The sequence below is a fragment of the Tamandua tetradactyla genome, chromosome 20 (assembly GCF_023851605.1).
Source record: "Tamandua tetradactyla isolate mTamTet1 chromosome 20, mTamTet1.pri, whole genome shotgun sequence".
Lineage (NCBI taxonomy): Eukaryota > Metazoa > Chordata > Mammalia > Pilosa > Myrmecophagidae > Tamandua > Tamandua tetradactyla.
Genome location: NC_135346.1, coordinates 57197150 through 57224637, shown reverse-complemented (window position 1 = coordinate 57224637; position 27488 = coordinate 57197150). Strand labels below are relative to the sequence as shown.

The 27488-nt window shown below is 46.8% G+C and overlaps 1 protein-coding gene across 1 annotated transcript in view; it reads right to left on the bottom strand.

Annotated features, from left to right (window-relative positions):
* Positions 1–27488, bottom strand: part of HRH2 (histamine receptor H2) — a 62101-nt gene that overhangs the window by 14244 nt on the left and 20369 nt on the right. The window contains exon 2 of the mRNA XM_077137689.1: positions 8143–9695. Coding sequence (XP_076993804.1) covers positions 8143–9218 — 1076 coding nt within the window. The 5' untranslated portion in view covers positions 9219–9695. The remainder of the gene's footprint in view (positions 1–8142; positions 9696–27488) is intronic.

Here is a 27488-nt window from a genome sequence, read left to right as displayed (position 1 = left end):
TTTGGGGTCAAAACCCTGATTCGAAGTGAGATGGGGGGGTGGTCACTGCAAGGGGAATTTGGGGGGCTAAAAGCAAAGGGGCTTGTCCCCTTGGTCCTGTTGGGAATGCCAGCACAAGGCTGCCTTGCCAGGGTGGGAGACTGCAGAAGGACACAAATGGCAGTGAAGAGGCCTCCTGTACCCACTGTGCCCCAATTTTCTCTGTCCTTCTCCTGACGTGATGTGCAGGAGATCCCCACAATGTGCCTGGACCTAGAGTGAGTCCCAGAAATGGGTGTACCTGCTGGATATGTCCTAGGAGGCTAGGGGTCTGGGGCAGAGGCAGAAGCCCGTGGAGTATATGGCTTCATCTCAACAGTGCCAGGGAGAGCCCTGGAGCAGGCTGGCAGTGTCAGGTGTGTCCCTGGACCCAGACATGCACACAGGTGCCACAGAGAGAGACACCAACACGACAGGCTTAGTTAGGGTAGTCCCAAGGAGGGCCCGGGGACCAGACAGCCTTGGGGTGCTTAGATTATCCTGGAGAGATGGGGTTGGGGTTGCAGACAGAATCCTGAATTCACTTGGGCTCAACTTCTAAAGTTACAAAAGTTCAGGCAAGAGAAGATGATGGCTTGGACAAGGATGATGGCAGCTACCAAGTTCAGCACTAGAAATGACTGAGCTCCCCTCAATAGGGCAGATTTTAGTTTTTCCACCATCTGTGGATCAGTGAGCAGAAAGGAAGCAGAGAAATTGTACAGCTAGGCATACTCAGAAATGCAGTCTAAGCTTCTGTCCCCCAGCACCTGCAACAACTCCACTGATCCTTTCCCCAACCTTGGAGGGAGGCACTGTAATTATCAGCCCCATTTTTCAAACCAGGTCACAGAATTTTAGAGAGGGGAAATATCTTGCCTAAGGTCCCTAGGCCAGCAAACCCAGGGAGGTCTGCATTCCAGGCTCTTAACAGGCAGTGACATTAAACAGCTTTCTTGAGAGTCCCTTCCCCAGGGCCTCTGCACATGCGGTTCCTTTGCCTAAAGTGACACTGCCAACCCTCTGCCCCTTAGCTTGGAAAACTCCTACTTGTCCTTTGAGATTCACCCCTTACAGAGGCTTGCCTGGTGTCCCAGGCTGTGGCAGAGGTTCTCTTGGCCCCACAATATCCCCAGGATGATCTCCTTCTGAGTGCTTCTCCAACACATTTGTACCCACCACGTGGCTCCTCCACTAGGCCCTGCACCTTTTCTGGAAAGTGTGCTTGGTGAATGGATGAAGGAAGGGAAGGCTAGCAGCCACTAAAACCGACAGGCACAGACTGCTTAGGAAATAGCACAGACTGGAACAAAAGGGGGCCAGACAGAAGATTATGGGGCTTCTCAATCATCCTGGTGTTTAGACCACATCTGCTCAAGGACAGAGAGAAGAAGGAAGTACAGAGCTGTGACTCCAGGGATTGGGTAAGCTGGCAATGGAGATGGGGTTTCTCTTGACATTCAATTTTATGTTCCATTTTAATGCTAATAAAGTCTTTATAATCATACCGGGTCTCTTGAACTAGTTGGAGAAGGGAAAGTTCCTTGAGTCTACTGGTCATCGAGGATTGCCCTGCCACCCATCCCGAGGGCCTGCTCTGGATGACTCACTTGTGAAAGCCCACCCTACATGATGCGACTTTCCTGCACTCATCAGATACAGGAAAAGCAGGCCTAATCAGTAGTCTTCCATTAGCACCATCTGCCAACTTTTCGGCAGTTGGCTCAACAGCCCCATTTCTGGGAGGGAAGGATGACTCCTCACACCCCAGGAGGGCCTCAGGGACTGGGTGCACCCTGCAATGGATGTGTGGCTGCATGCTCAATAAATTTCAGGCACACCCCATCCCTGCTCCCCTATGCTCCAGCCAGAAACAGCTGCTGGGCGTTCAATGAACACCAGATTCACCCCAAAGCGAAAAGCCCTGGAACTCATTTCTGCTTCTTCAGGGGGGGCAGTGACAGCTGCCAGAAATTTTAGTTTCCTTTTACAGATGAGGAAACTGGGGCTCAGCAAGGGACAGGATCTCCTCAAGGTCACACAGCTTCAGTGACAGAAGCAGCAAGAAACCCAGCTTCTTGGCTTGCCAGGTGGGGAACCTTCTCGTTAGACCTCCCTTGCCCTTGCCTGCCCCTGGCCCCTGCACTGGCAGCTTCGAGTCATGACAAGTGCACGTTTTACTGAGTTTTCCTCCACAAGCCAGAGAGTTTCATTATTACGGAAAACACGTTCCCAGCTACCCTTGCCAGAAGATTCTTGACACAAACACAGTTGGGCATTTGGCATAATTTCTTTCCCATACTAAACATTCATATATAGTATTGGAATGGTCCCTTGAGAGTGCTCCATGCTTCTCATTTTCAGATGAGGGACTTGAGGCTCAGCCCACTGAGCTATTCAGTGGCACAGCCGAGACACAAATCCACAGAATCTGCCCTGACCAAGGGGTTGGGGGTAAAAATAAAAGCTATCCCTTGCTAAGCGCCCAGTATCATATGCAAACTGTTGCGAAACCTCATCACAACCCTCCCCGGGAGGCATTTTTATCCCCACTTTGCAGATGAACAAGTTGAGCCTCAGAGAGGGCAAAGTCACCTTTCCAACGTCACACAGCCAGCAAATACTGGGGCTGCAATTTGGAGCCCGTTTCTTTCTCCTCCCCCCGGGACTGGCAGGTATGCAAGGGCTCCCCAAAGGTTCCTGAACAAGGGAATCAGTCAGAGGGTGAAGAGGGAGTAGAAACCCAGCCTCCCTCTGGTTGCCCTGGGTCTGGGTCTCAGTCTCTGGAGGAAGGGCGATTTCCTGATTCATTCATCTAGAGCTCGCACCTTTTTCTTATGGGTGCAGTGGTCCCGGGGAAGGTGGCACCTCTAGCACATCTCAGCAGGACCTGCGTTAGAAGGAGTCAGGAGGTACAGACCAAGGAAAGGGCATGTGGCAGGGGTCCGGGCAGAGGGAAGAAGAGAGGACACACAGGTCCAGCAGGGGCTTCCAGCTGGCCTCAAAGTCCCAATCACCAAACACGTATAAACAAAAAGTGCTGGGCCTTTCGTGTGACTTCCTGGGGCAGGATGGGTGGGGTGGGGTTTATTCCCCCTGACTTTTGAGGCTATAATGGGCTTCCCATCTCCTCTCCCTCTGCTCTCCTGTACTTCCGAGCAGCAGCTCCTTCTCCAGAAGGGCTCGTGGAAACTCAGAAACATGAGCATGCACCAGAAATGGGTTCTTTCGCTCCTGATGTCACAGCTTTCTGGAAGGACTTGGCTGGGGGACAGAAAGCCAGCCTACCCCTGGCCCAGGCTTGCAGGTAAGGTGAGGTGGCAGACCCATTATGCGGTGAGGTGGCAGACGTGGCCCACACTGTCGGGAATTCTGGATTGTAATCCCAACTCCGACGCTTCCTGTCTGTGCTCTGTTTACACAAGTTGCTTCATCTTCTGGGCTTTAACGTAGCCAGAGGGAGAGGCCAGTTTATCACTTAGCTCCTTTCCTGCTCCAAGACTCTGACTCAGAGCCGGCACTGGGCTCCGCTGAGAGACCTGCCCCCGAGGCCACTCTTTGGAGGGAAGGGCCCTGGGATGGCAGATTAGAAAAGGGAACAAGGATTCTCTGGGCTCCCGCTACATTCCTGGAACGTTCCTTCTTTGACATGTTCTTTCCTTGTCTCTCAAACTTGGTTGGTATTTCTCACTTCTCAGAACCCTTGGGGACCTAAAAGGGGACATGCACCCCTTCATTCATTCATTCATTCATTCGACCAGTAGTATTGGGCCTGTAGTGCCAGGCATTGTGCTGGGGACACAGCAGTGACCAGACATGGTGGAGTAGGCGACCGTCATGACAAAGGAGCTAAAGTGTTATGGAAGAGTCTAAGGGAGGCCATCCAGACAGAAGGTCAGGAAACGGGCTGGGAAAGGAAGACGGGAGTTGAAGAGAAGTGAGGCGGGCAGGGAGGGGGAGGAAGAGGGTCCGGGGCTGAGGGAAGGGCCGACAGAGTGAGATACCCCATGGTTTGGGGAGGGTGGGGGCAGTGGGATGGGAGACACCCCATGGCTTGGGGAGGGGGGGGCAGTGGTAGAACCAGGGCCAGTACGGGGCCTTGGAGGCCTTGGGAAGGATTTTATTCCAAGAGGGCTGAGTAGTGCAGTTGGCCTTGGGAAAAGGCCAGTGGCTGCACAGAGAGAGAGAACAGACTTGAGGGGTCAGTCTGGAGGCTGGCCAGAGGCTTCCCAGAGGAGGAGGGGGCTGTGGGGCCCCCATTTGCTCCCTGGGTCTCCCGACTTCCAGGTGTCTGGAAGTGTGGCGGCAAAGGCCCGAGGGCTCTGGAAGGAAATGCGGATGTGCACCCCCTGGAACAGACTGCTGATATACAAGGTGCTTTGGACTATCATCTCCCCACCTTGGGGATTTATGGGAGCAAGAGAATGGGCAGGAAAAGACTCCAAAGAGCCCTGGGTGGTGTGCAGGGAAATGGGGTTCTACTCCCAGCTCCTCCCTAGCTTGCTATGGGTCTCAGACAGGTCACCTGCCTCCTTGTGCCTCCATTTCCCCACCTGGTATCTGTGAAACTAGCCCTGAGATGATGGCCCAAAACGGCAAATTCAAGTCCAGGCAGCACTGTGGTTTGGGAGGCAGATGGGCTCGAGCTTGGATCCTGGCACTGTCACACACGAGCCCATGCAGCTTCAAGCCAGCCACTTTCTTTCAGGGACATGCTGTTGGTCTGGAGCGCATACTTGGAGAACCTCTGCCCCAGCATAAAATTCCTATGAGGCGGAGACCTGTTTGGTTCTGCCCCAGGCAGTGCCAGGTAAACGCGGTTGAATGAATGACCTCTGCCTGGTTGATTTGGACTGGGGCTGAGGGTGGCCAGGAAGCCAGTCACACAGGCCCTCCTTATGCCAGGCTAAGGGACTGGGGCTGTAGCCCGCAGGTGCTAGGAAGCAGTGGAGGCAGTTGCATGGGGGTCACTGGGTGAGTTGAGATTCGGATTATAGAAAACTCACTTTGACGGGTGGAGCAGAGAAGGAGAGGCTGGGAATGTGGGTTGGGGGATCAGAGAGGTGACACTTTGTGTAGGAGAGATGAAGTGGGGGGGGTGTGTTGAATGAAAGTGGCACAGTAGGGGTCAAGGTATAGGCAACCAGAGCCTCATTTTGAGGATGGGTCCAGAGGGATGTGGTCACTGGCTGGCTGCAGGGAAGGGAGGCTCAGCTGGCTGTGCCACCCTCTCTTGGAGTCTCCCTTGACCGACTGCATCCCTGCTCCACCCTGGGCAGGCCAGGCAGATACCCATCCCTCAGCGGTGATAATGGCTCTGGGCAAGCACCTGGTTCTTGGCCCCAGATGGAGAGCAGCAAGGAAATGCAATGGGTCAACCAGGAGGCTGGAGACAACCTTGTCGTCAGACCCATGAGATGCCCCAGTGGCTCTGGCAGTCTTGATGGGAAAATAGTTTTCTCTTGGCTCCCCCAGCCATGGTGTGAGGCTCTTGATGGGATTGCCCATCTTTGGCTGCGACACTTTCCACTGCTCCTGGCACCTGGGGGAAAGAGTCCGGCCATGGATGAGAGGAGCTTGTGCTTTGGGCTGCCTGTGTAGCTGCTGTGTGTCCCAGGCAGGCACTGCCTCTTAGCCACCTTTGTTGTGTCACTGCCTCCCCACCCCCCCATCCCCACCCCCACCCTCACCCCCACCCTTAGGGTCACCATGAGGACCTGAAGAGATGATGGGTTGCACCCCCACCTTCCACTGGTATTGTTGCCCCCTCACTAGCTTGTGTCACCTGGGCAACTTCCTTAACTTCTCCCAGCCTCAGTTTCCCCATCTGCAAAGCGAGGGTTCAAAGAGTATCCACTTCACAGGGTGGGGCTGAGAATGAAACGAGGCCACGTATCTACAGGAGCCACAGCAGCGCCCTTGGCCAACGGGCCTTTCCTATCTGCATTTAAGGCTCAGCTCAGACGTCTGCCTTCTGGGCTAGGCGCCCTGGGCCGAGCACTGGCTTCTTCTGGGTTGAGGTCCTTGGCACTTGCTGCATGGAACCATCCTGTGGACAGGTGGTGAAACTGGCCATGCGGGGTGGGGGGCGGGGCTTTGTCTCTCAGCACCTGACATATCCTTCATGGAATGATTATTGTACATAGATGATGTCAAACATGAAACTTGCAGAAAATGGGTGCTCCGTGAATGCTAGCTATTATAACTGCAGTTCTTTCTTATGGTTAAGTGCTTGTTGAATGAATGACTTTTCTGAAGTCCTGGGTTCTCTGTGGTTCAGAGGCCCCAGGAGTCAACCAGGTAGGAGCAATATAAAGCCACAGCTTGGTAAGCAAGATGACATTACTAAACTGAAGGCTGATAACCACCTTCTTGTGTGAATAATGTTCCACAGTTTTCTCTTTTTCTCCTTACTGAACTAAATTAGCTTAGCACTCAAGGCTGTTTCCTGAATGAGGGAGTGTGGACAGACGTGGTTGGATGGGTGATTTATCTGTCATGAGTAGAAACAGAAGGCTCCTAAGCTGCATTTCAGAAAGACACCTCTGGGCAGCTTGGAGGATGGTTCTGAGAGGGAAAGTCCAGAGGCCAGAGGCCTGGAGGGAGGCTGAGGATCCAAGTTTATGTGGGTGGAGGGACACTTGACACCTGGAGTGGGATGGGGTTAGCAGCTATAAGGGCCAGAAGGGGATATGGAGCCCAGGGGTCATTGGTGAAGTTGTGCCCCATCACTCTCCACAGAGATCAGAACCCAGAGCCACAGGCTGTCCATCCGTGGGGTCTGTCCAAAGGTTTTCAGCTCTGAGAGATAAGCAGGGCAGGCCAAAGGAAGATAGACCTGACACTCTGTAAAATGAGGAGACTGAGGCCCAAAGAAGGGTAGAGACCTACTCAAGTCCCTGAGTGAGTGAGGGGAGAGCTGTGACCAAAGCTATGCAGCTGACTTTCCATAATTGTTCATCACACACAAAAAACACACAGACAAAATGCCATTTCTACATCCCCAGTGTTCAGCATGGTTTCTGGCATGTATGGACATTTGATCTATACCTGGTGAATGAATGAATGGATGGATGGATGGATGGATGGATGAACAGATGGATACTGATGGATGGACAGATGGATGGATGCATGGACAAATGGATGGATAGATGAATGATTGGATGGATAGATAGATGTATGAATGAAAAAATAGATGAATGGATGGATGAATGGATAGACAAATGGATCAATGGATGGATGAATGGACAGACAGATGGATGGATCAGTGGATGGCTGGATGGTTGGCTGGTTGGATGAATGGATGGATGATGGATGGATGGATGAATGAACAGAAAGATTGATAGATGGATGAATGGACAGATGGATGGATGGATGGGTGAATGGATGGAGGATGGGTGGATGGATGAACAGACAGATAGATGGATGAATGGATGGATGTATGGAAGGATGGGTGTATGGACGGATGGATGGAGGATGGATGAGTGGGTGGGTGGATGGATGTAATGAGATAGTCCATAGATCAGCAATCTGTAGGGTATAAGTGCGGTTTGCAGGAAGAGAAAGGAAAGTAATATATATTGTGCAACTTCTATGTGCCAGATGTTCTTCCTCTCAACATCTAAGGTTCAGGTGTCTAAAACTGTCTTTCTACAGAGTCAAATTCATAAATACCACTCAAATTTGTGGTGCGGTTTCCCAGACATCTTAACTTCCCTTAGTACTCTGCATTGGCTTGGTCACCAGTGAATTACTTTAAATCTGGTTTTGGTCCTGTTTATCTTCTCAGCTTGAACACCTCTTGGAGGTAGAATCCTGGGGCAACCTCCTCTCTAGCATATATCCAATGAGTCTCCAAATCCTTTTGGTTTTTTTTTTTAGCATCTTCTAAATCTTGCTCTATTCTCTTCTCCTCACTCATGGACTAGTTCCCCTGCCCCCTCATTGACTCCTCCTGGTCTGCGGTCTCACCCTTCTTGTCCTAAACAGAGCACTCTTTCCAAAGCACAGACTTGCCTACATTACCCACCTTTGCTTAAAAAAATGGCTATCTCCAAGGCTACCTACCCTCCTTGCCTCCCACTCTTGTACTAAGACTCCCATGCAGACGTCTAGGGCGGTTACCTGTCTGTGGTGCCCTGCAGGGCGGTGACTTCTGCCCCACTCCACACCTTTAGTTTCAGGGGTGTCTCTTCTTGCTGTCTGGCTTCTCTGCTTTGGCTCCTGGACACCTGAGAGAGGGTGCAACTCAGAGAAGTCTTATGGGCTTCACGGCCAACAGATCTGCAGCAGAAGAGCTGCTGGTAGGCAATCCGGAAGTCTCTATTCAGTGCAGGGTACAGGATGGGATTTAGGGCTGAGTTGGCATAGCCCAGCCACAGGACGATGGCTTCGAAGACCTCGTTGATGGTGTCGTCCCCTCTCAGTCCCCGGTAAACAAACACGGTGAAGTAGGGGAACCAGCAGATGATGAAGGCTCCCATCACTGTGGCCAGCGTCACCGTGGCCTTGTGCTCTTTGATGGTGGCAGCCTTCCAGGAGCCGACGTGATTGATCCTCTTGGCCTGGTCACGGGCGATCTTGAAGATGCGGTAGTACATGACGCACATGATCAGCAGAGGCAGGTAGAAGGTGACCAGTCCGTCCACTAGGCCATACACTTCATTGACCTGGACTTTGCACGTTAGGGTGAGAAGATTGTCGCGGCTGGTCTCGTTCCGACTGTTCCACCCCAAGTGGATAGACAAGAAGGAGAGGGTGATGGAGATGACCCAAATCAAGACCAGGGAGATGGCAACCCGCATGGGGGTGACCAGGACGGGGTAGTGGAGGGGGTTCGTGACGGCGCAGTACCGGTCCAGGCTGATCATGAAGAGGTTCAGGATGGAGGCGGTGCAGAGCATGACATCCAGGCTGGTGTAGATATTGCAGAAGATGCTGCCAAAGGTCCACTTGCCGGACAGCTGGTAGAAGGCAGAGAAGGGCAGCACCAGGAGGCCAAGGAGCAGGTCGGTTATGGCCAAGGACACGATGAAGCAGTTGGTGAGACTGCGGAGCCGGCGGTTCAAGCCTACCGCCAGGCAGACAACCACGTTGCCGGCGATGGTGATGAGGATGAGGGTGATGAGGGTCACGCCGACGGTGACCCCGAACGTGCTGGAGTTCAGGTAAAGGGAAGACGCTGTGCGATTGGGTTCCATCTTGGAACTCTACAGTGCTGACCACAGCCGAGAGCCAATTTTGCAGGCCACCAGGCTCCAGATATCCAACAGAGCTTAAAGAAAGTGTCCAAATTGGGGGACTCTTCAATGGCTGGCCCAGTATTGTTTTTCTAGGTATAAACAGAGCAGTTTCCTCTTAAGGGATGGCAATGAACATGAAGGAAGAAAGGCAGAGATGAGGCCCTGAAGCTGGGTTCCTGGTTCAAACTCCAGTCCTCATGCTTCCCCATGAAAAGTCAGTTTCCCCCAGGGTTTGGGGTGGGTCTCCACTCTCCATGGTTTGTATAGACACAGGAGTGCTGGGACATGCATCTGGAGGTGGCTTTGGTTTTATGCTGGAGGCATCATATGGATACATGGCTGCATCCTTCTTCATAGTTGGTGCTTACTCCCATCTGTGAGCAGCAGGTCAAGGACACTGGTGACTCCCCCTCTGGGGTCACTGGAGAGCTGGAGCTGAAAATACAAAGATGGGATGTTGAGCCCTTTGAAACCAGACAAAGAACAATTCAAGATTAGTCCTAGACTTTGACCTATTGTCTCCTTGCAAGACATCCAGAGGTCTTGGGGCCATTTGGGTACCTTAGGAGGGACTGAGGCAATCGGGAGACATGGGGAAGGAAGGCAGGATGGATCCAAGGGGCTTGAACACTGTGTCTTGGGAAAAGCATTTGGGCGGGCTAGTAATGTTTATACCCCAAAAAGGAAAATCAAGGCATAGACTCTAAGCTCCATGAGAACGAGGGCTATGTCTGCTTATTCATTGTTGGTTCTCAGGACCTGGCTCAGCAAGCAGATATTAGTATATAATGAATCAATGATAAAATAATTGAACGGATAAGTAAATGTAACGAATTTGCTCTCATAAAAACTCTTAGAGCAGCCCGTCATTTCACAAAACGATGCTGTCGTTTCACAAACTGTCATCCTGCTGTACACCAGGGGTCGACAGACGTTGACAACTCTGTTAAAACCGGGCCAGAAAGTCCATATTTTCTGCTTTGCAGAAAAGCTCACTGCTGCAGCTGCTCAACTTGGCCGAAGTAGCCCAAGAGCAGACACAGACAATGCGCAAACAAATGAGTGTGGCTGTGCCAGTAAAATTTATTAATGTGAATCTCATATCATTTTCACGTGTCACAAAATATGATTTTCCTTCTGATTTTTTTTCCCCCAAACACTTAAAAATGTAGGCACTATTCTTAGCTTGCAGGCTGTGCAGAACCAGGCAGAGGGCCAGATTTGGCGTGTGGATTGTAGCTCCCTAACCACCTTCTCCCACCTCTGTTTGAAACCTGTCTCTGAATCTTTTTCTCAGTAGCAGACTGGGGAGTCCCAGCTAATCAAGCTGGGATACAGCTTATTTTTTCTAATGACTGCAGAACAGTTCAGGGGCAGCTGGCCATGGTTTATTCTATCATTCTCCTACCACAGCATTCATGGGGAAGGAGGGAGGGAGGGAGGGAGGGAAGGAAGGAGGGAGGGAGGAAAGAAGGAAGGAAGAAAAAAGGAAGGAAGGAAGGAAGGAAGGAAGGAAGGGAGGGAGGGAGGGAGGGAGGGAGGGAGGGAGGGAGGGAGGGAGGGAGGGATATGAGAAGCTTCATTTAATCCTCCCGCCGTTCTTCTCTTCTTCCCTCTTCCTTCCTCTCTCCTTGTCCCTCCTTCCTTCTCTCCCTCCTTTCTTTCCTTCTCCCTTCTTTCCCTCCTTCCTACTGCAAACGCCACTTCAGTAAAATAGCTACACACACACACACACAGTGATTCTTGGTCAAATAAAAACTCCTTGTCACCAGATCATCTCAAAGACTCCTTCCCTCCAAATGGTGACATTCTACGATTCTAACTGGTGAGAGCCAAGCTGAGTCCTCGTTCCATCCTTGGATCTCCTTGTCGAGTTGATCCTGGTTTTCCAGCGAGCAGCCAAAAGGCCATCTTCTGAGGTCTGGGAGTGCACAGAAATTGTGCCGACAGCGGAACCCCTCTCAGAAGCAAGCTAATCTCCAGGTAACATAAATGAAGCCTCTCCCAGGTCCTTGCCTGGAGCGCTTTTGCAACCTGAATATGAGAAGCTTCATTTAATCATAACCACCGTATTGATGAAGAGGTCACGGTCCCAGCAGCTTCTGCCGCTCCAGCTGGGTCCGTGGCCTCTGGATGTTATTTTTAGAAGAGCTTTTCATTCCATAAATAGCCCAAACAGCATGGGTCTCAGAGCCACATTTAATTAACTTTGGAGGCAGTAGCAGCAAGGGTGAATTTTTGAGAATCACTATTTCTGCTCTGAATTTTCTGAGTTTCCTTAATAGCTGTGTATGGGTATTTTGGCATTGGTCTGCCTTTTCTTGCATGTAAAAAAAACATGTATACAAAAAAGCAATCAATTTCAAAGTACAGCACAACAATTAGTTGTAGAACAGATTTCAAAATTGTATGGGTTACAATTCCACCATTTTAGGTGTTTACCTCTAGCTGCTCTAAGATACCGGAGACTAGAAGAAATATAAGGAGTCAGCAATCATGCTCCTTTGTTAAACTCTACCTTTTCTGTATACCTCCACCATCACCTTTGATCTTTCTCCCACTCCTTAAGGGTATTTGGGCTATGGCCATTCTAACTTTTTCATGTTGGAAAAGGCTGTCGATAATATGGGATAGGGGCACGGAACTAGTTAACGTTCTACAGAGGCTGGCCCCTCTGCATTTCAGGACTTATCTGGTCCAGGGACCCATCTGGAGGTTGCAGGTTTCTGGAAAGTTACCCTAGTGCATGGAACCTTTGTAGAATTTTATGTAACACCTTAGGTATTCTTTAGGATTGGGTGGAATGGTTTGGGTTGGGTTTTGGCGAGTTAGGACAGGTAGCAATGTCTAACTGAAGCTCACATAAGAGTGACCTCCAGAGTAGCTTCTCAACTCTATTTGAACTCTCTCTGCCACTGGGACCTTATTTGTTATACTTCTTTTCCCCCTTTTGGTCAGGATGGCATTGTTGATCCCACAATGCCAAGACCAGACTCATCCCTGGGAGTCATTTCCGCCACCACCAGAGAGACTTTCACCCCTGGATATTATGTCCCATGAAGGAAGGAAGGTAATGACTTCACTTGCAGAGTTGGGCTTAGAGAGGGAGAGCCCACATCTGAGGTCCTCCAGAGGTGACTCTTAGGCAGACCCTAGGTAGGCTAAACTACTCCACGACATACACAAGCTGCATAAGAGCAGGCCTCAAAATGAAGGGCTTAGCCTATTGATTTGGTGTCCCTAATGTTTGACACAGTATCAGGGGTTTCCCCAGTGGTAAAGTTTAATAGTTGCATAATTTTTCTCCCATCCCTCAAGGAATTTTGCCAATACTTTTTATCTGCTTGATATACTCTGGGATGTATCCAGGCATTCCATTAAGCTATACAGGATTAAAGGCTCTCATTCTTATTCTGGGCTCCCTATGTCTGGGTTGTTTAAATCCAGACAGGTTGAGTTAGATTATGTGCTACAGAAAATTTAGGTTCTGGACAAAATAAACATTTCTTTCTTTGGTCTCAAAGAGTAGATGAGGATCTAAAATATAAACAATGTCTTCCTTACCCCTGTATTCTGAATTACCTTAATCCCGACCTGATCAGCTTCATTATTATTTCTAAATACCAGGTTATACATATCTTAAAAAGCCTCTTAAAATCCAGAAATAACAATTGCCACTCCAGACTAAATGTGACTGCTATAGGAACTTACAATCTAGGCCACAATTTTCTTACAAGTATTTTCTAAATGAGTCCATACAATAGTTGCTCTTTTGCTTCTGGCTTATTTTGTCTCACCAAATGTCACACAGGTTCATTCTTTGGGCTTCCTTCTTTTTTTGTATGGGCAGGCATCGGGAATCGAACCCAGGTCTCTGGCATGGCAGGTGAGAACTCTGTCACTGAGCCACCATGGCCCACCCTGGGCTGCCTTTTCAGCTAATGTTTGGGGTTTCGAATCTGAATGAACCAGCCTTCACATAATGGGAAATTCCTTTCTCTCCCTCCCTCCCTTCCCCCTTTCTCCTTCTCTTCCTCCTTCCCTCCCTCTCTTCCTTCCTTCTCTTTCCCCCTTCTCCACCTCTGTTCTATTCCACAAATACTTCTTGAGAATCTTCAATGTACCAAATGCTGTTTCAGGTGTCAGGGAGACAACAATGAGCATCAAAGTTCTGGTTCCTTTTTTTTTTTTTTTTTTGAGATTTCAAAGAAGAACCACTTCTGTTGTAATTTTATTTTAAAGCCCAGCTTCCAGAAATTCCAAGTGATCTCTGGTGAAGAAAGGGACTGTGCTAGTTTGAAATTGTTACATACCCCAGAAAAGCCATTTTCTTTCACTGACCCAATCTTGTGGGGCCAGACCTATTGTTCAGGATAGAACCTTTGATTAAGTTGTTTTCATGGAGATGGACCCACTCATTTGCGGGTGTGTCCTTTCAATTAGATAGAAATGTGACTCTATCCATTCAAGGTGGGTCTTGATTAGTTTACTGGAGTTCTTTAAAAGGGGAAACATTTTGGAGAAAGCACAGTTGCTTCAGAGCCAATATAGACAGGAACACTTGGAGATAAAGAGCTCTGCAGACATCACCATCAGAAGCTGGAAACAACGCAACCGGGAACAAGGACCAGCAGATACCAACCACATGCCTTTCCAGCTGACAGAGGTGTTCCAGGCCCATTGGTTTTTCTTAAGTTGAGGTATCTGTATCTGGATGCCTTAGTTTGGACATTTTTATGGCCTTAGAAGTGTAACCTTATACCCTAATAAATTTCCTTTTTTTAATTAATTTTCAAATTAAAAAAAAATTACAAGAAAGAAACACAAACATTCTTAACATATCCTCATTCCATTCTACATACGTAATCAGTAATTCACAATATCATTACATAGTTGCATATTCATCATCATGATCATTTCTTAGAACATTTGCATCAATTCAGAAAAAGAAAACAAAAACAGAAAAAAAATTATACATACTGTGGAAGAGTTGTGAGAAGCTTGATAGAGAAGGCCTAGGATGTTTTGAAGAGACTGTTGGTAGAAATGTAGACTCTAAAGATACATCTGACAAGGCCTTAGACAGAAATGAGGCACGTGTTATTGCAAACTGGAAGGAAGGCAATCTTTGTTTTAAAGTGGCAGATACTCTGGAAACACTGACTAGTGGCTTTGGCTGGAAGGCATATTTTAAAAGCCATGAACTCGGATATTTAGCAGAAGAGATCTCCTGATTAAATGTTGAAAGTGCAGCCTGGTTTCTCCTCACAGCTTATAGTGAAATGCGACAGGAAAGAGATAAGCTGAGAACTGAACTCCTGGGTACAAAGAAACCAGAAGTTGATGTTCTGGAGAATTCTGGGCTTCCTAGAAGAGAGATCCCAGAGAACAGTGTCCCACAGGAGGACTTGACCAAATGTGGAACCAGTCAGCCATTTCAGAGAAAGCCAGGATTGTACATGGAGTTATCTAGGAAGGATTTGTGGAAACTCCTTATGTCTGATGCACACGATCCCAGGCTACTGCACAGAAAGCGAACGAGAGTGCTGTGGGACCTGCATAAACAGAGCTTCTGCCAGTCTGGATTGTGGGGTTCAGAGAAGGGACACATTGAAGGAAAAATAACGTCAGAGGCAAAACCGTGGTGACTGAGGTCTGAAGTCAAGAAGCCTCAGGCCAGGAGAGTGGACCCACCCAAGCCCATGGAGAGGGTGAGTTTGCCCCAAAGGCAGAGGATGGGCGTTCCACCTCGTTGCAGTGGAAGAGTCATGTCGGCTCTGGCCTTGGAGAGTGAAGCACATTCCTTGGGGTTTGGGGAGAACCTGGCTGCCACCATATGGAGGGGTTGAGTGAATGCCCTGAAGATGGCAGAGATCCCAGGTGCAGCCCCAATGCTTGGAGAGGGTGGAGCCTAGAAAAAGGTGGTCTCCCCAATGTCCCCCAAGGTTGCATTCAAAGAGAGGCAGGCCTCTGTGTAGACCCTTGGAAAGGGTGGGACTGCCACTTTCAGAAGCTCCGAGGATAAATGATTCTCAGACTTTGAAATCTAATGTACTTTGCCCTGCGGGTTTTTGAAATTGTATGGGTGCAATGACCCCTGTGTTCTTTCCTCCCTATGGAAATGCGTATATGTATCCCATGACTGGTCCTCCTTTGTATGTTGGCAGCAAATAACTTGTGATAAGTTTTCAAAGGTCCAGAGCCAGAGAACTTTGCGTTAGAACAAACCATGCCTGTAACTAACTTTGATAAGAGTTTGTACTGTTTCAAACTTTGTATTTCATTTGTATTGCTACTGAAATGGTTTAAGGATTTCTGATATTACTATGAAATTAATGTATTTTGTATATGGGAAAAACATGTCTTTTTTAGGGGCCAGAGGGTGGAATGTGCTGGTTTGAAAAGAAGTGTGCCCCCTAGAAAATCCATGTTTTAATCAAAATCCCATTTCATAAAGGTAGAATAATCCCTATTCAATACTGTATGTTTGAAACTGTAATCAGATTATCTCCCTGGATGATGTGATTTAGTCAAGAGTGGTTGTTAAACTGGATTAGGTGACGACATGTCTCCACCCATTTGGGTGGGTCTTGATACATTTCTGGAGTCCTATTAAAGAGGAATCATTTTGGAGAATGGGAGATTCAGAGAGAGCAGAGAATGCTGCAGCACCACAAAGCAGAGAGTCCATTAGTCAGTGACCTTTGTAAATGAAGAAGGAAAACGCTTCCCGGGGAGCTTCATGAAACTGGAAGCCAGGAGAGAAAGTAAGTAGATGATGCCATGTTCGCCATGTGCCCTTCCAGCTGAAAGAGAAGCCCTGACTGTGTTTGCCATGTGCCTTCTCACGTGAGCGAGAAACCCTGAACTTCATCGGCCTTCCTGAACCAAGGTATCTTTCCCTGGATGCCTTTGATTGGACATTTCTATAGACTTGTTGTAACTGGGACATTTTCTTGGCCTTAGAACTGTAAAATGCAGTTCATTAAATTCCCCCTTTTAAAAGCCATTCTGTTTCTGATATAATGCATTCTGGCAGCTAGCAAACTAGAACATATACCATGCCCCTTACCCCTCCCTTTCATTGATCACTAGCATTTCAAACTAGATTTATTTTAACATTTGTTTCCCCTATTATTTATTTTTATTCCATATGTTCTACTTGTCTGCTGACAAGGTAGATAAAAGGAGCGTCAGACACAAGGTTTTCACAATCACACAGTCACACCGTGAAAGCTATATCATTATACAATCATCATCAAGAAACATGGCTACTGGAACACAGCTCTACATTTTCAGGCAGTTCCCTCCAGCCTCTCCACTACATCTTGGATAAGAAGGTGATATCTACGTAATGCGTAAGAATAACCTCCAGGATAACCTCTCGACTCTGTTTGGAATCTCTCAGCCATTGACATTTTGTCTCATTTCACTCTTCCCCTTTTGGTCGAGAAGGTTTTCTCAATCCCTTGATGCTGGGTCTCAGCTCATTCTAGAGTTCTTCTCAATCCTTTGATGCTGAGTCTCAGCTCATTCTTGAATTTTTGTCCCATGTTGCCAGGAAGGTCCACACCCCTGGGAGTCATATCCCATGTAGACAGGGGGAGGGTGGTGAGTTTGCTTGTTGTGTGGGCAGGAGAGAGAGGCCACATCTGAGCAACAAAAGAGGTTCTCTTGGGGGTGACTCTTAGGCCTAATTTTAAGTAGGTTTGACCTATCCTTTGTGGGGTTAAGTTTCATATGAACAAACCCCAAGACTGGGGGCTCAGCCTATAGCTTTGGTTGTCCACACTGCTTGTGAGAATATCAAGAATTCAACTTGGGGAAGTTGAATTTTCCCCCATACTCACCATTCCCAAAGGGGACTTTGCAAATACTTTTCCACTCACTGATCAAAGCACTCTGGGTTTCATCGGGGCATCACTCTGGACAAACCAACAAAATCTCATGTCCTATCCAAGGTTCCATGTGCTTATGGTGTTCAACCAACTAGCTACATAAGTTATATTAGGAGATGCACTAGTCAAAATATAAATTTTGTACCAAATAAACATTTTTTGCTTTAATCTCACACATAAGTTGAAATTTTAAAATATTAATTACCATCTATTTTCAGCACCCTGCAGTAATGACATTCCTTTGTTCTTCCTCATGTAAAAACATTTTTAAACTTTGTACATTTAGTTACTATCATTATGCACTCTAAGCATTCCTAGATTATACTATCTCAAACTTTGTCGTCTATCTTTCTTTGTGATTTCATTTATGCCCCAGCCCTCCTCCCTCTATCATTTTCACATTCAGCTTCATTCAGTGTTTTAACATAATTGTATTAGTTAGGTAGTATTGTGCTGTCCATTTCTGAATTTTTATATTCATTCCTGTTGCACAATCTGTATCCCTTCAACTCCAATTACCCAATATCTTACCCTATTTCTATCTCCTGATGGTCTCTGTTACCAACGAAATATTCCAAGTTAATCACTAATGTCAGTTCATATCAGTGAGACCATACAGTATTTGTCCTTTTGTTTTTGGCTAATCTCACTCAGCATAATGTTCTCAAGGCTTATCCATGTTGTTACATTCTTTATAACTTTATTCTGTCTTACAGCTGAATAATATTCCATCGTATGTATATGCCACAGTTTGTTTAGCCACCCATCTGTTGATGGACATTTTGGCTGTTTCCATCTCTTGGTAATTGTAAATAATGCTGCTATAAACATTAGTGTGCAAATGTTCGTTTGTGTCCTTGCCCTACTCATGTCCTTCAAGTAGAGACAGCCTATAGATGGGTCCTGTTTTTTAATCCATTCTGCCAATCTATGTCTTTTGATTGGGGAGTTTAATCCATTAACACTTAGTGTTATTACTGCACAGGTAGTACTTTCTTCTACCATTTTACCTTTTGGATTTTGTATGTCATATCTAATTTTTGTTCTTTTTATCATTACTCATAGTCTTCCTTTCTACACTCTTCTCCACACCTCTCTCTTCTGTCTTTTCATATATGTCTCTAGTGTTCCCTTTAGTATTTCTTGCAGAGCTGGTTCTTGGTCACAAATTCTCTCAGTGATTTTTTGTCTGAAAATCTTTTAATTTCTCCCTCATTTTTGAAGGACAATTTTGCTGGATATAGAATTCTTGGTTGGCAGTTTTTCTCCTTTAATAATTAAATATATCATCCCACTATCTTCTTGCCTCCATGGTTTCTGCTGAGAAATCTACACATAGTCTTATTGGGCTTCCCTTGTATGTGATGGATTGCTTTTCTCTTGCTGCTTTCAAGATACTCTCTTTCTCTTTGACCTCTGACATTCTGATTAGTAAATGTCTTAGAGTATGTCTATTTGGATCTATTCTCTTTGGGGTATGCTGTACTTCTTGGATCTGTAATTTTAAGTGTTTCATAAGAGTTGGGAAATTTTCAGTGATAATTTCCTCCATTAGTTTTTTTTCCTTCTTTTCCCTTCTCTTGTCCTTCTGGGACACCCACAACATGTATATTCGTACACTTCATATTGTCATTCAATTCCCTGGTCCCTGCTCATACTTTTCCATTTTTTTCCCTATAGTTTCTGTTTCTTGTCGAATTTCGGATGTTCCATCCTCCAGCTCACTAATCCTATGTTCTGTCTCTTGAAATCTACCATTGTAGGTTTCCATTGTTTTCTTCATCTCTTCTACCGTGCCTTTCATTGCCATAAGTTCTGTGATTTGTTTTTTCAGATTTTCAATTTCTTCTTTTTGTTCATTCCTTGCCTTCTTTATATCCTCCCTCATTTCACTGATTTGGTTTTTGATGAGGGTTTCCATGTCTGTTTGTCAAACGAGCTTGTTTCTGCCTATGCCTGGGGCAGTTGCAGCCTGAGAAGCCCTGCCACTGTAACCAAAGGCAGTCAAGCCTTTGTAGAAATACAGCCACCAAAACTTCTGTTTTTTTCTTTTTCTGTCAGCCCTGCCCCCTTGGCACTGGGGCAAAAATGAGCAACCTTGGCTTTGACCAGGTTCACCTGAGCTGGGGGCCTATTTCTAGTAGTCAGAATTTGTTAATTAATTCCATAAGTGGCGTTTAGTTGGGCTCAACCCCTGCTGCTGGTAAAGTCTCTTTCCTTTTCCCTCTGGGAAGCAGCCTGTGGAGGAGGGGTACCAGCTACCATGACTTGGGGAACTCATGGTTCTGGGGGGGCTCGCAGCCGGCCCAGCTGGTCCAGACTGGGGTACGCTGTGTGTCCACAAAGACGTGTTCAAGTCCTTACCCTCGGTCCTGTGGGTATGAATCCATTTGTAGAAAGGCTATTCAAAAATGCTTATTATTAGCCATGGCATAGCCAAACTGAATGCAGTGGGCTTTAATCCAAAATGACTGGAGTCCATAGGAAATTCAGACATGCTCACTCCATAGAAGTGGCCCCAGGAGCTGTTCTATACTGTTTCTGGTTATTTAGTAGTTGTTCTGGAGGACGAACTAAAACGCACACATTGCTAAGCCGCCATCTTGGCCCGGAACTCAAGTCATCTCTCCTTTTCTAAATTTCCTTTTTAAAAGTATTTTATTTCTAGTATATTGTGTTCTGGCAGCATTTAACAAACTACAACAGGGTCTTCTGCATGGAGCTCATTCCACCCCATGTACTGTGGGTGGAACGATCATCCTAGAGTGTCATTTTAGCCCCTTGTGGACAAATTTTCGATGGATACAAGAGAGAATCATCATCTTTATCACCACCACCATCATTGTCATCTTAGCGTGCTCTCTCTCTCTCCCCTTCCCCATCCCTCCTTCCCTCCCTCCACTCCCCACACCTCTCTCTTTCCCATTGTATCTGCTCCTCTGGTTTCTGCTGACTGCTGGCTTCTATGGAGTGAGCATGTCTGAATTTCCTATGGACTCCAGTCATTTTGGATTAAAGCCCACTGCATTCATTTTGGCTATGCCATGGCTAATAATAAGCATTTTCGAATAGCCTTTCTACAAATGAGTTCATACCCACAGGACCGAGGGTAAGGACTTGAACACGTCTTTGTGGGGGAGGCAATTCAATCACCAATACCAGGGTATACATAGTAAAAGCCAATCTTCTGGGCCATTACAAACCCCAAACCCTCGTGCGTGGGAGGTGAGAACTGCGGACAGCTGGGCATGGTGGATGGCTTCTACACTTTATGCCTCCACAGACCCACAGGTGCATGCAGGTCAGTTTCACACACACACTGCACATTACTCAGCAACTTCCTTTCCTTAATTTCTGTTAAAATTTCCAATATATAATGGGTGCTCCTCTAGGTCACTTGGGGAATCTAGCCTGTGGCAGTGCAATTATCCTGCGATGGCAGATGGACAGGGGTGTCTGTGTCAGCAAGTCCGGACATGGCAAAAAAGTGAGAAACCATCTCAGCATCCACCAATAGGGGAATGATTGAAAAAATTATGGGTACAATGGAAAGCCCCAAGTGATACTATGAAAAACATATATAATATCATTTATTCCTTACAACAACCCCATGAATAAGGGAAATAATCATCTTCATTTAGCAGTTAAGAATGAGGCTCAGAGTGAAGTGACATCACAGCTGTAGTAACCAGTGGAGCTTGGACTCAAGCCAGGTCCAAAATCCTTCAGCCTGCCTTCCACGCACTTCCTTCTATTTTTTTTTAACTTTTTTTTTTCATTAGAGACGTTGTGGGTTCACAGAACAATCATGCATAAAATATAGGATTCCTATATACCACCTTATCATTAACACCTTGAATTGGTATGGAACATTTGTCGCAATTGATGAAAGCACATTTTAAAAAATTGTACTATTAACTATGGTTCATGGTTGAACTTAGGATTCACTGGTTGTGTAGTACAGTTCCATGGATTTTTTTAAAAAATTTATTCTGTTACCATATAAACAGCCCATTTCTCCTTTTAAACAGCCCATTTCTCCTCTCTCTCTCTCTATATATATATATATTAGTGCTTCTAAATATGTTTGTGAGGTTGTGCTACCATCACCACCATCCATTATCAGACACTGTCATTGTTAGAACTTGTACATTTTAAGCCTTAACTTCCCATTTCCCATCCCCTGGTAACCTATATTTTAGATTCTATTTTAGATGCTGACTATGAATTTGCTTATTCTAATTATTTCAAGTCAGTGAGATCATAATAATTGTTGTCCTTTTGTGTCTGGCTTCTTTCCCTTTTCTTTAATCATGCCCTCTTCTTTAATCAGACTCCAACCAGTATTTACACATGGGTCTCATCAAGCACCTTTTAATGTGCTCCCTCACTTTGCCAATTAAGGCAACTGAGTATTTCTTCAACTGCAGTGTATCTTTTCACTCCTGCCTTTGCCCTTGCTGTCTTCTTCACCTGGTATTCCATTCTTCCTTGGATTCACCTCAGCTCCTCTCATTTCAAGGTCCAGCTCAAGTATATCCATCTCCTTGAAGCCTTCATACCTGGAGGAAGGCATGATTTCCCCACTGGGATTTCTCTGCATTTCGTCCAGAGTCATATTTTCAGCACCTGCTGCCTTGTATTGTTAATATAGCTCTGTGTTTGTCCCTCAGCTAGACTGGGAACCAGTTAGGGCTGGGAGTAATTCTTGCTTACCTCTTTCCACCCATCCATCCATCCATTCCTCCAACCATCCATCCATTCATCCATCCACCTATCCATACATTGACCCAACTGCCTATCCATTCATCCACCCCATCTACCCACCCATCTGTCCATCATCCTTACAACCATCCATCCATCCATCCATCCATCCAACTATCCATCCATCTACCCATCCCTCCCTCCCTCCATCCTTCTAACCATCCATTCATACATCAATCCATTAAGTAAGCATTTCCTATTGTCTATATAATGGTTGAGGCACTTGGTACATGGGCTGCTTGTGTGCGTGTGTGTGTGTGTGTGTGTGTGTATACGCTTTCATTTGCTAAACTGAATTGTGTCCCTCCTAAAGACATTTTAAAGTCCTAAACCCCAGTACCCATCAATGGGACCTTATTTGGAAATAGGGTCTTTACAGATAGAATCAAGTAAAGATGAGGCCACACTGAACTGAGGCGGGGAGCTGTGATCCAATATGACTGGTACCTTTATAAGAAGAGAAGAGCCAGAGACCCAGACCCAGAAGAGATGGACATGTGAAGATAGAGGAGAAGTTTGGTGTGATGCTACCACAACGCAAAGAAGCTAGAAGAGGCAAGGAAGAATTCTTCCCTGGGATCTTCAGAGGGAGCATGGTCTTCCTGACACCTTGAGGTCAGACTTCTGACCTCCAGAACTGGGAAGGAATAAATTTCCAGTTTTAAGTCACCCAGTTTTGTGGGGGCTCTTTTATGAAGGCCCTAGGAAACTAACAGAGTTCTAGGACAGCCCTTTGACTTTGAGAAACAATGCTGTAGTGGCATTTAATTCCTCCCTGTTCCAAAAAGTGACAGGTGTCTCCTAACTCTGTGCCTTTGCATATGTGGTCCCACCTCCTGGAATGCTTTTCCTCCCTTCTTTGCCTGGTTAGCTCTTTTTCTGGGTGTGTGTGGGCATGGTCCAGGAATCGAACCCAGGTCTCCTGCATGGAAGGGTGAGCATTCTACCACTGAACTATCCGTGCACACCGTGGTGAGCTCTTATTCTTCCTCCAAGCCCTGCCCTCCTGTCAACTCTTCCGAAAGGTCTTCCAGAGGTAGATGTCCCATTCCCTTGCAATTCCACCTGTCAGTTATATCCACCGCTGGCAGAGGCATTCTGGAGTAGACAGGAAAGATGAGTTCTTGAAACCTATTGAATAGAGTTCTGACTTTTGGGGGGCACTGGAGAATGCTCCTTTCATTGGGTCCTTGGTGATTCACTATCAGAAAGTATCTCCCCTGGAACTGAGTCATAGTGAGATCTAGAATACTGCATCTCTCTTCTTCCTTCCATCAGGCAGCAAATAATACAGGGGCTCAGAGAGGTGAGTGATACAGTCCAGAGGCCAATGCAGGCCTGCCTGAGGTCAAAGCTTCCCTCTCTGCTCCTCACTCACTGTTTTAGTTTCTGGCTTCTAAAACACATTGCGATGGCTTGGTTCAAACAAAGGGAGTTTATTGGCTTGCAGTTTTGAAGTTGGGAAGTCCAAAATTAAGGTGTCATCAAGGCGATGCTTTGTCCTAGAAGATTCTGGCACTCTGGGACTGGCTGCTGGCGCTCCTTGGCCCTTGATTTTTTTGTCACATGGCACTGGTGCACATTGAAGATACTCTTGGCTTTTCTGGGGTCTCGTGACTACTGGCGTTTCTCCATGGCTTTCTCTGTGTGTGTCTGAATTTCAGTAAAAAGATTAAGGCCTGTCCTGACTCAGTTGGATCAAACCTTAACTGAAGTAACCATCAAAAGATTCCATTTACACGAGTCCACAGGAATGGATTATATTGAAGACCATGTTTTCCTGTGGTATGTAGCTCCAAGATACCACACCCATGAAGTCCCACAGGAAATGCTGTTTGTGGTATATTTTGTTTGCCAACCACTGTCATTTTTCTAAGCGCCACGATGTTTATTTCTAGAGGGATGAGGCCATCTAGAAACCATCTAGGATCTGGGGTCTCCTCCCTTTCATCAAATTGGAGTCCAACACTTTCTTTTCTCTTTTTTAGGGGGAAGGGAAACAAAGTAGGTGGTTTGGTCCTGAATTCTACAAAATCTGAAACTCAGAGCAGTGAAGGGAGCCCCAGGGGTTGAAAGCAAGGATTCTCACATTGAACAGACCCGGTTCTAAGTCTAGTGCTGTCACAATAGCTTTGTGACCTTGGGCAACTTACTTCACCTCTCTGAGCCTCCATTCCTCTCTTGTAAAGCAAGGATGATAATATCTCCTTCATTCAGTTGATATGAAGATGAAGAAAGTAAAGCCTTTGGAAAATGCCTAGCAATTGCAGGGTCTCATCAAATGTTATTTTTATTATCGTATAGAGCCACATGACCAGGAAATAGCATTCATGCCTGTGACATCTATTTCTCAAGCACCTCCAGGTACAGAGACCTGGGTTCTGAGACACAGAGGAGAGTAAGACAGACACTGCCACACCCTCTTGAAACTGCTAGTACAGTGAAAGAGGCAAGCATGAAGTACTCTGCTGTACATTTGCTTATTTAATTTCAGTTGTGCTGAGAGTTACATAAAGGTGAAGTTCAAGAAGCCGCAAGAGTATATCATGGAGGGCTCTACACTTGGGGGTCCAAAGTCTTCTCCAAAGAGGTGATAAATGAGATCCATGCAGCTCAGTAGGAAGCAATTGAGTGAGAATGGGGGGAGGCACAGAGAACAGCTCCTACAGAGGCTAGGAGGTGGGAGATGGTGATTTTACACTAAGAGGCATGGGAAGCAGAGGGAAAGGGATAGGAAGGCGGGCAGGGGGCTCCAGCACCCCTGCTCTTGGGCTGTACATCAGGAGTTGGGGCCCACGGTGTCTGGGGATCAGTCTGAGCGGGCCGGCTGCCTGCCCCTGTCCAAAGCACCCCATTATCACTGTAGATAATGAGACTGCGGTGCCACTGAGCTCACGGGAGGCAAGTTTCTCATTTTCAAAAGCCACACATTTGTAGGACATTCTTTCCCTACAATTGGCCACTTTGGATGTCCTGAAAGTGGTCACAGCGGCAGTCCCCAAGGAACTCTTGGTCTGGCCAGGAGCTCAAAATGGGCCAGAGAAGTGGGGAAACTGACATGACAAATGCCTATAAACAGGCACAGAGGATGGGAACTAAAATGCCCCAGGCTTCCCAGGAAGTCCTTTCTCCCCATCTCACAGATGTGGGAACTGAGGTCCAGGTCCATTTAAGAAACACTGGTGGCCCATTACATTCTAAGGCCTTTGGCTATAGTTCCCCCACCTCCACCCCCATCCCGTGAACAGCTCTGTTACCTTGTTTTATAGGAGAAGACATGGAGGTCCCTTCTTCAGGAACAGGGGGCAGGCATGCTCTGGGGAAAGGGCTGTGAATACAAGCGAAAATGGCATGGCAGGTCCCAGCACCACCCCCACCCCCAGGCAGTTGGGGCACAACTAAGTAATGGGTTGGTGAGCACCGTGGGGGAGGAGAGCAAGGGGCTGTGGGAAGGAATGACTCAGCTTGGGTCGGGTGACAGCTATGTGAGTGTGTGTACAGCTATGTGAGTGTGTGTACGTGCTGTGCAGAAGTCGACATTTTCTTGGGCCTGGAAAAACCCATTGTGCTGGTTTGAAAGGATCTATGTTCCCTAGAAAAGACATGTTTTAGTCTAAATCCCATTTCGTAAAGGCAGAATAATCCCTATCCAATACTGTATGTTTGAAACTGTAATCAGATCATCTCCCTGGAGATGTGATTTAATCAAGAGTGGTTGTTAAGCTGGATTAGATGACGACATGTCTCCACCCATTTGGGTGGGTCTCCATAAGTTTCTGGAGTCTTATAAAAGAGGAAACATTTTGGGGAATAAGAGAGTTTCGGAGAGAGCAGAGAATACTGCAGCACCACGAAGCAGAGGGTCCACCAGCCAGCGACCTTTGGAGATGAAGAAGGAAAATGTCTCCCAGGGAGCTTCATGAAATCAGAAGCCAGGAGAGAAAGCTAGCAGATGACGCCGTGTTCACCATGTGCCCTTCCAGCTGAGAGAGAAGCCCTGACTGTGTTTGCCATGTGCCTTCTCACATGAGAGAGAAACCCTGAACTTCATCGGCCTTCTTGAACCCAGGTATCTTTCCCTGGATGGATGCCTTTGATTCTAGAGACTTGTCTGAACTGGGACATTTTCTCTGCCTTAGAACTGTAAACTAGCAACTTATCAATTCCCATTTTTAAAAGCCATTCTGTTTCTGGTATAGTGCATTCCAGCAGCTAGCAAACTAGAACACCCATTAATATTAAAAACACCCAGACTATTGACCCAGCAGTTGCACTTCTATGAATTAATCTTATGATTCCCCACAGCGAATCACAGTACGATTTTTGTCTGTAGTAGCAGTGGCTGGAAACAATGTTAAAGTGCACACAGGAGAAAAAAGTGCCATCGGAAAGACTGACTTCAGATCTGTCTGGGTTGATATGGGATAGTCTCCAGAAGTGGGAATATATGTGTCTGTGTATGTGCACCTAGATAAGTTTGTAACTTTGGTTCAGGGAACCCAGCGGCCACATAAATAGTTTGACAGATGGAGAAGGGGAAGGAGAAGCTGGACAGAGGGGATGACATGCAAAGGATAATCAGGTCAAGTTTAGGAGCAGGACATAGTTGCATGGTTGGAGAAGGCTCTAAGCTAGGGCAGGTGCTTGGTCTGCTCAGCTCAGGAGGCCCTTTATGCGAAGTCCTCCGCTCCCAAGCTCATGCTTTTTAGGGGCTCCCTCCCCCTCTGGCATACGATAAAAAAGCACACAGGTTTTGGAATCAGTCAATCTAGTCACGCACCTCCACAGATTCTCCTGTTGTTAGAATAAAGATGACAACGTTTGCTACACCTTGCGTGGTCTGGCCTCCACCACCCTCTCCAGCTGATTCTCAGGAAGAAACCAATGGTAGAGATAGAGTGGTAAGTAGTTTGGACTTAGTTCTGATGGCCATAGGGAGCCGTTGAAGGTTCAAGTGCCTGGTCCAAGGTTGATCAGAGAACTGGTAGCAGATCTGGGAGTCCAGCTCTCTAAATCCTAGTCAGCTAACAATCAAAAAGGCAACTAGTATATATATAATAATACATGTATATAATTACTCATTAGCATATATAAAATATTCATGGCACACCAGGCCTGGGGCTCTACACACCTGGTCTCATGTAATCTTCACCACAATATTGTGATGCAAGCGGTTTTTGTTTTCCCCATTTTACAAATGCAGGAACTGAGGCTCAGCACAGTTCAGAAACCTGCCCAAAGTCTCATCATCAGAAGATGGAAAAGTCAGGATTTGAACCCAGGTCTGGCTGACTCCTGAGTCTCTGTTCCTGGTGACTTAGACATCTGATTTTTCATATAGAGAAAGAAATCATCCTTTGGGGTTTTGAAGGGTTTTCTGTGCACTTGCAGATCAGAACACTTCCTCCTTTGCAATAACATGCAAGCATGACTATCATCTTTGTGACCGCAGACCTCTGACTTCTTCCCCGCCACGGGCTGGGGAAAAGCCCCAGGCAGCAGGAAAAGGCTTTTGTGTTGTGGTTTCGGTTCATTAGAGAGAAAGGCCCTGGTCTCCCTGCAGGCC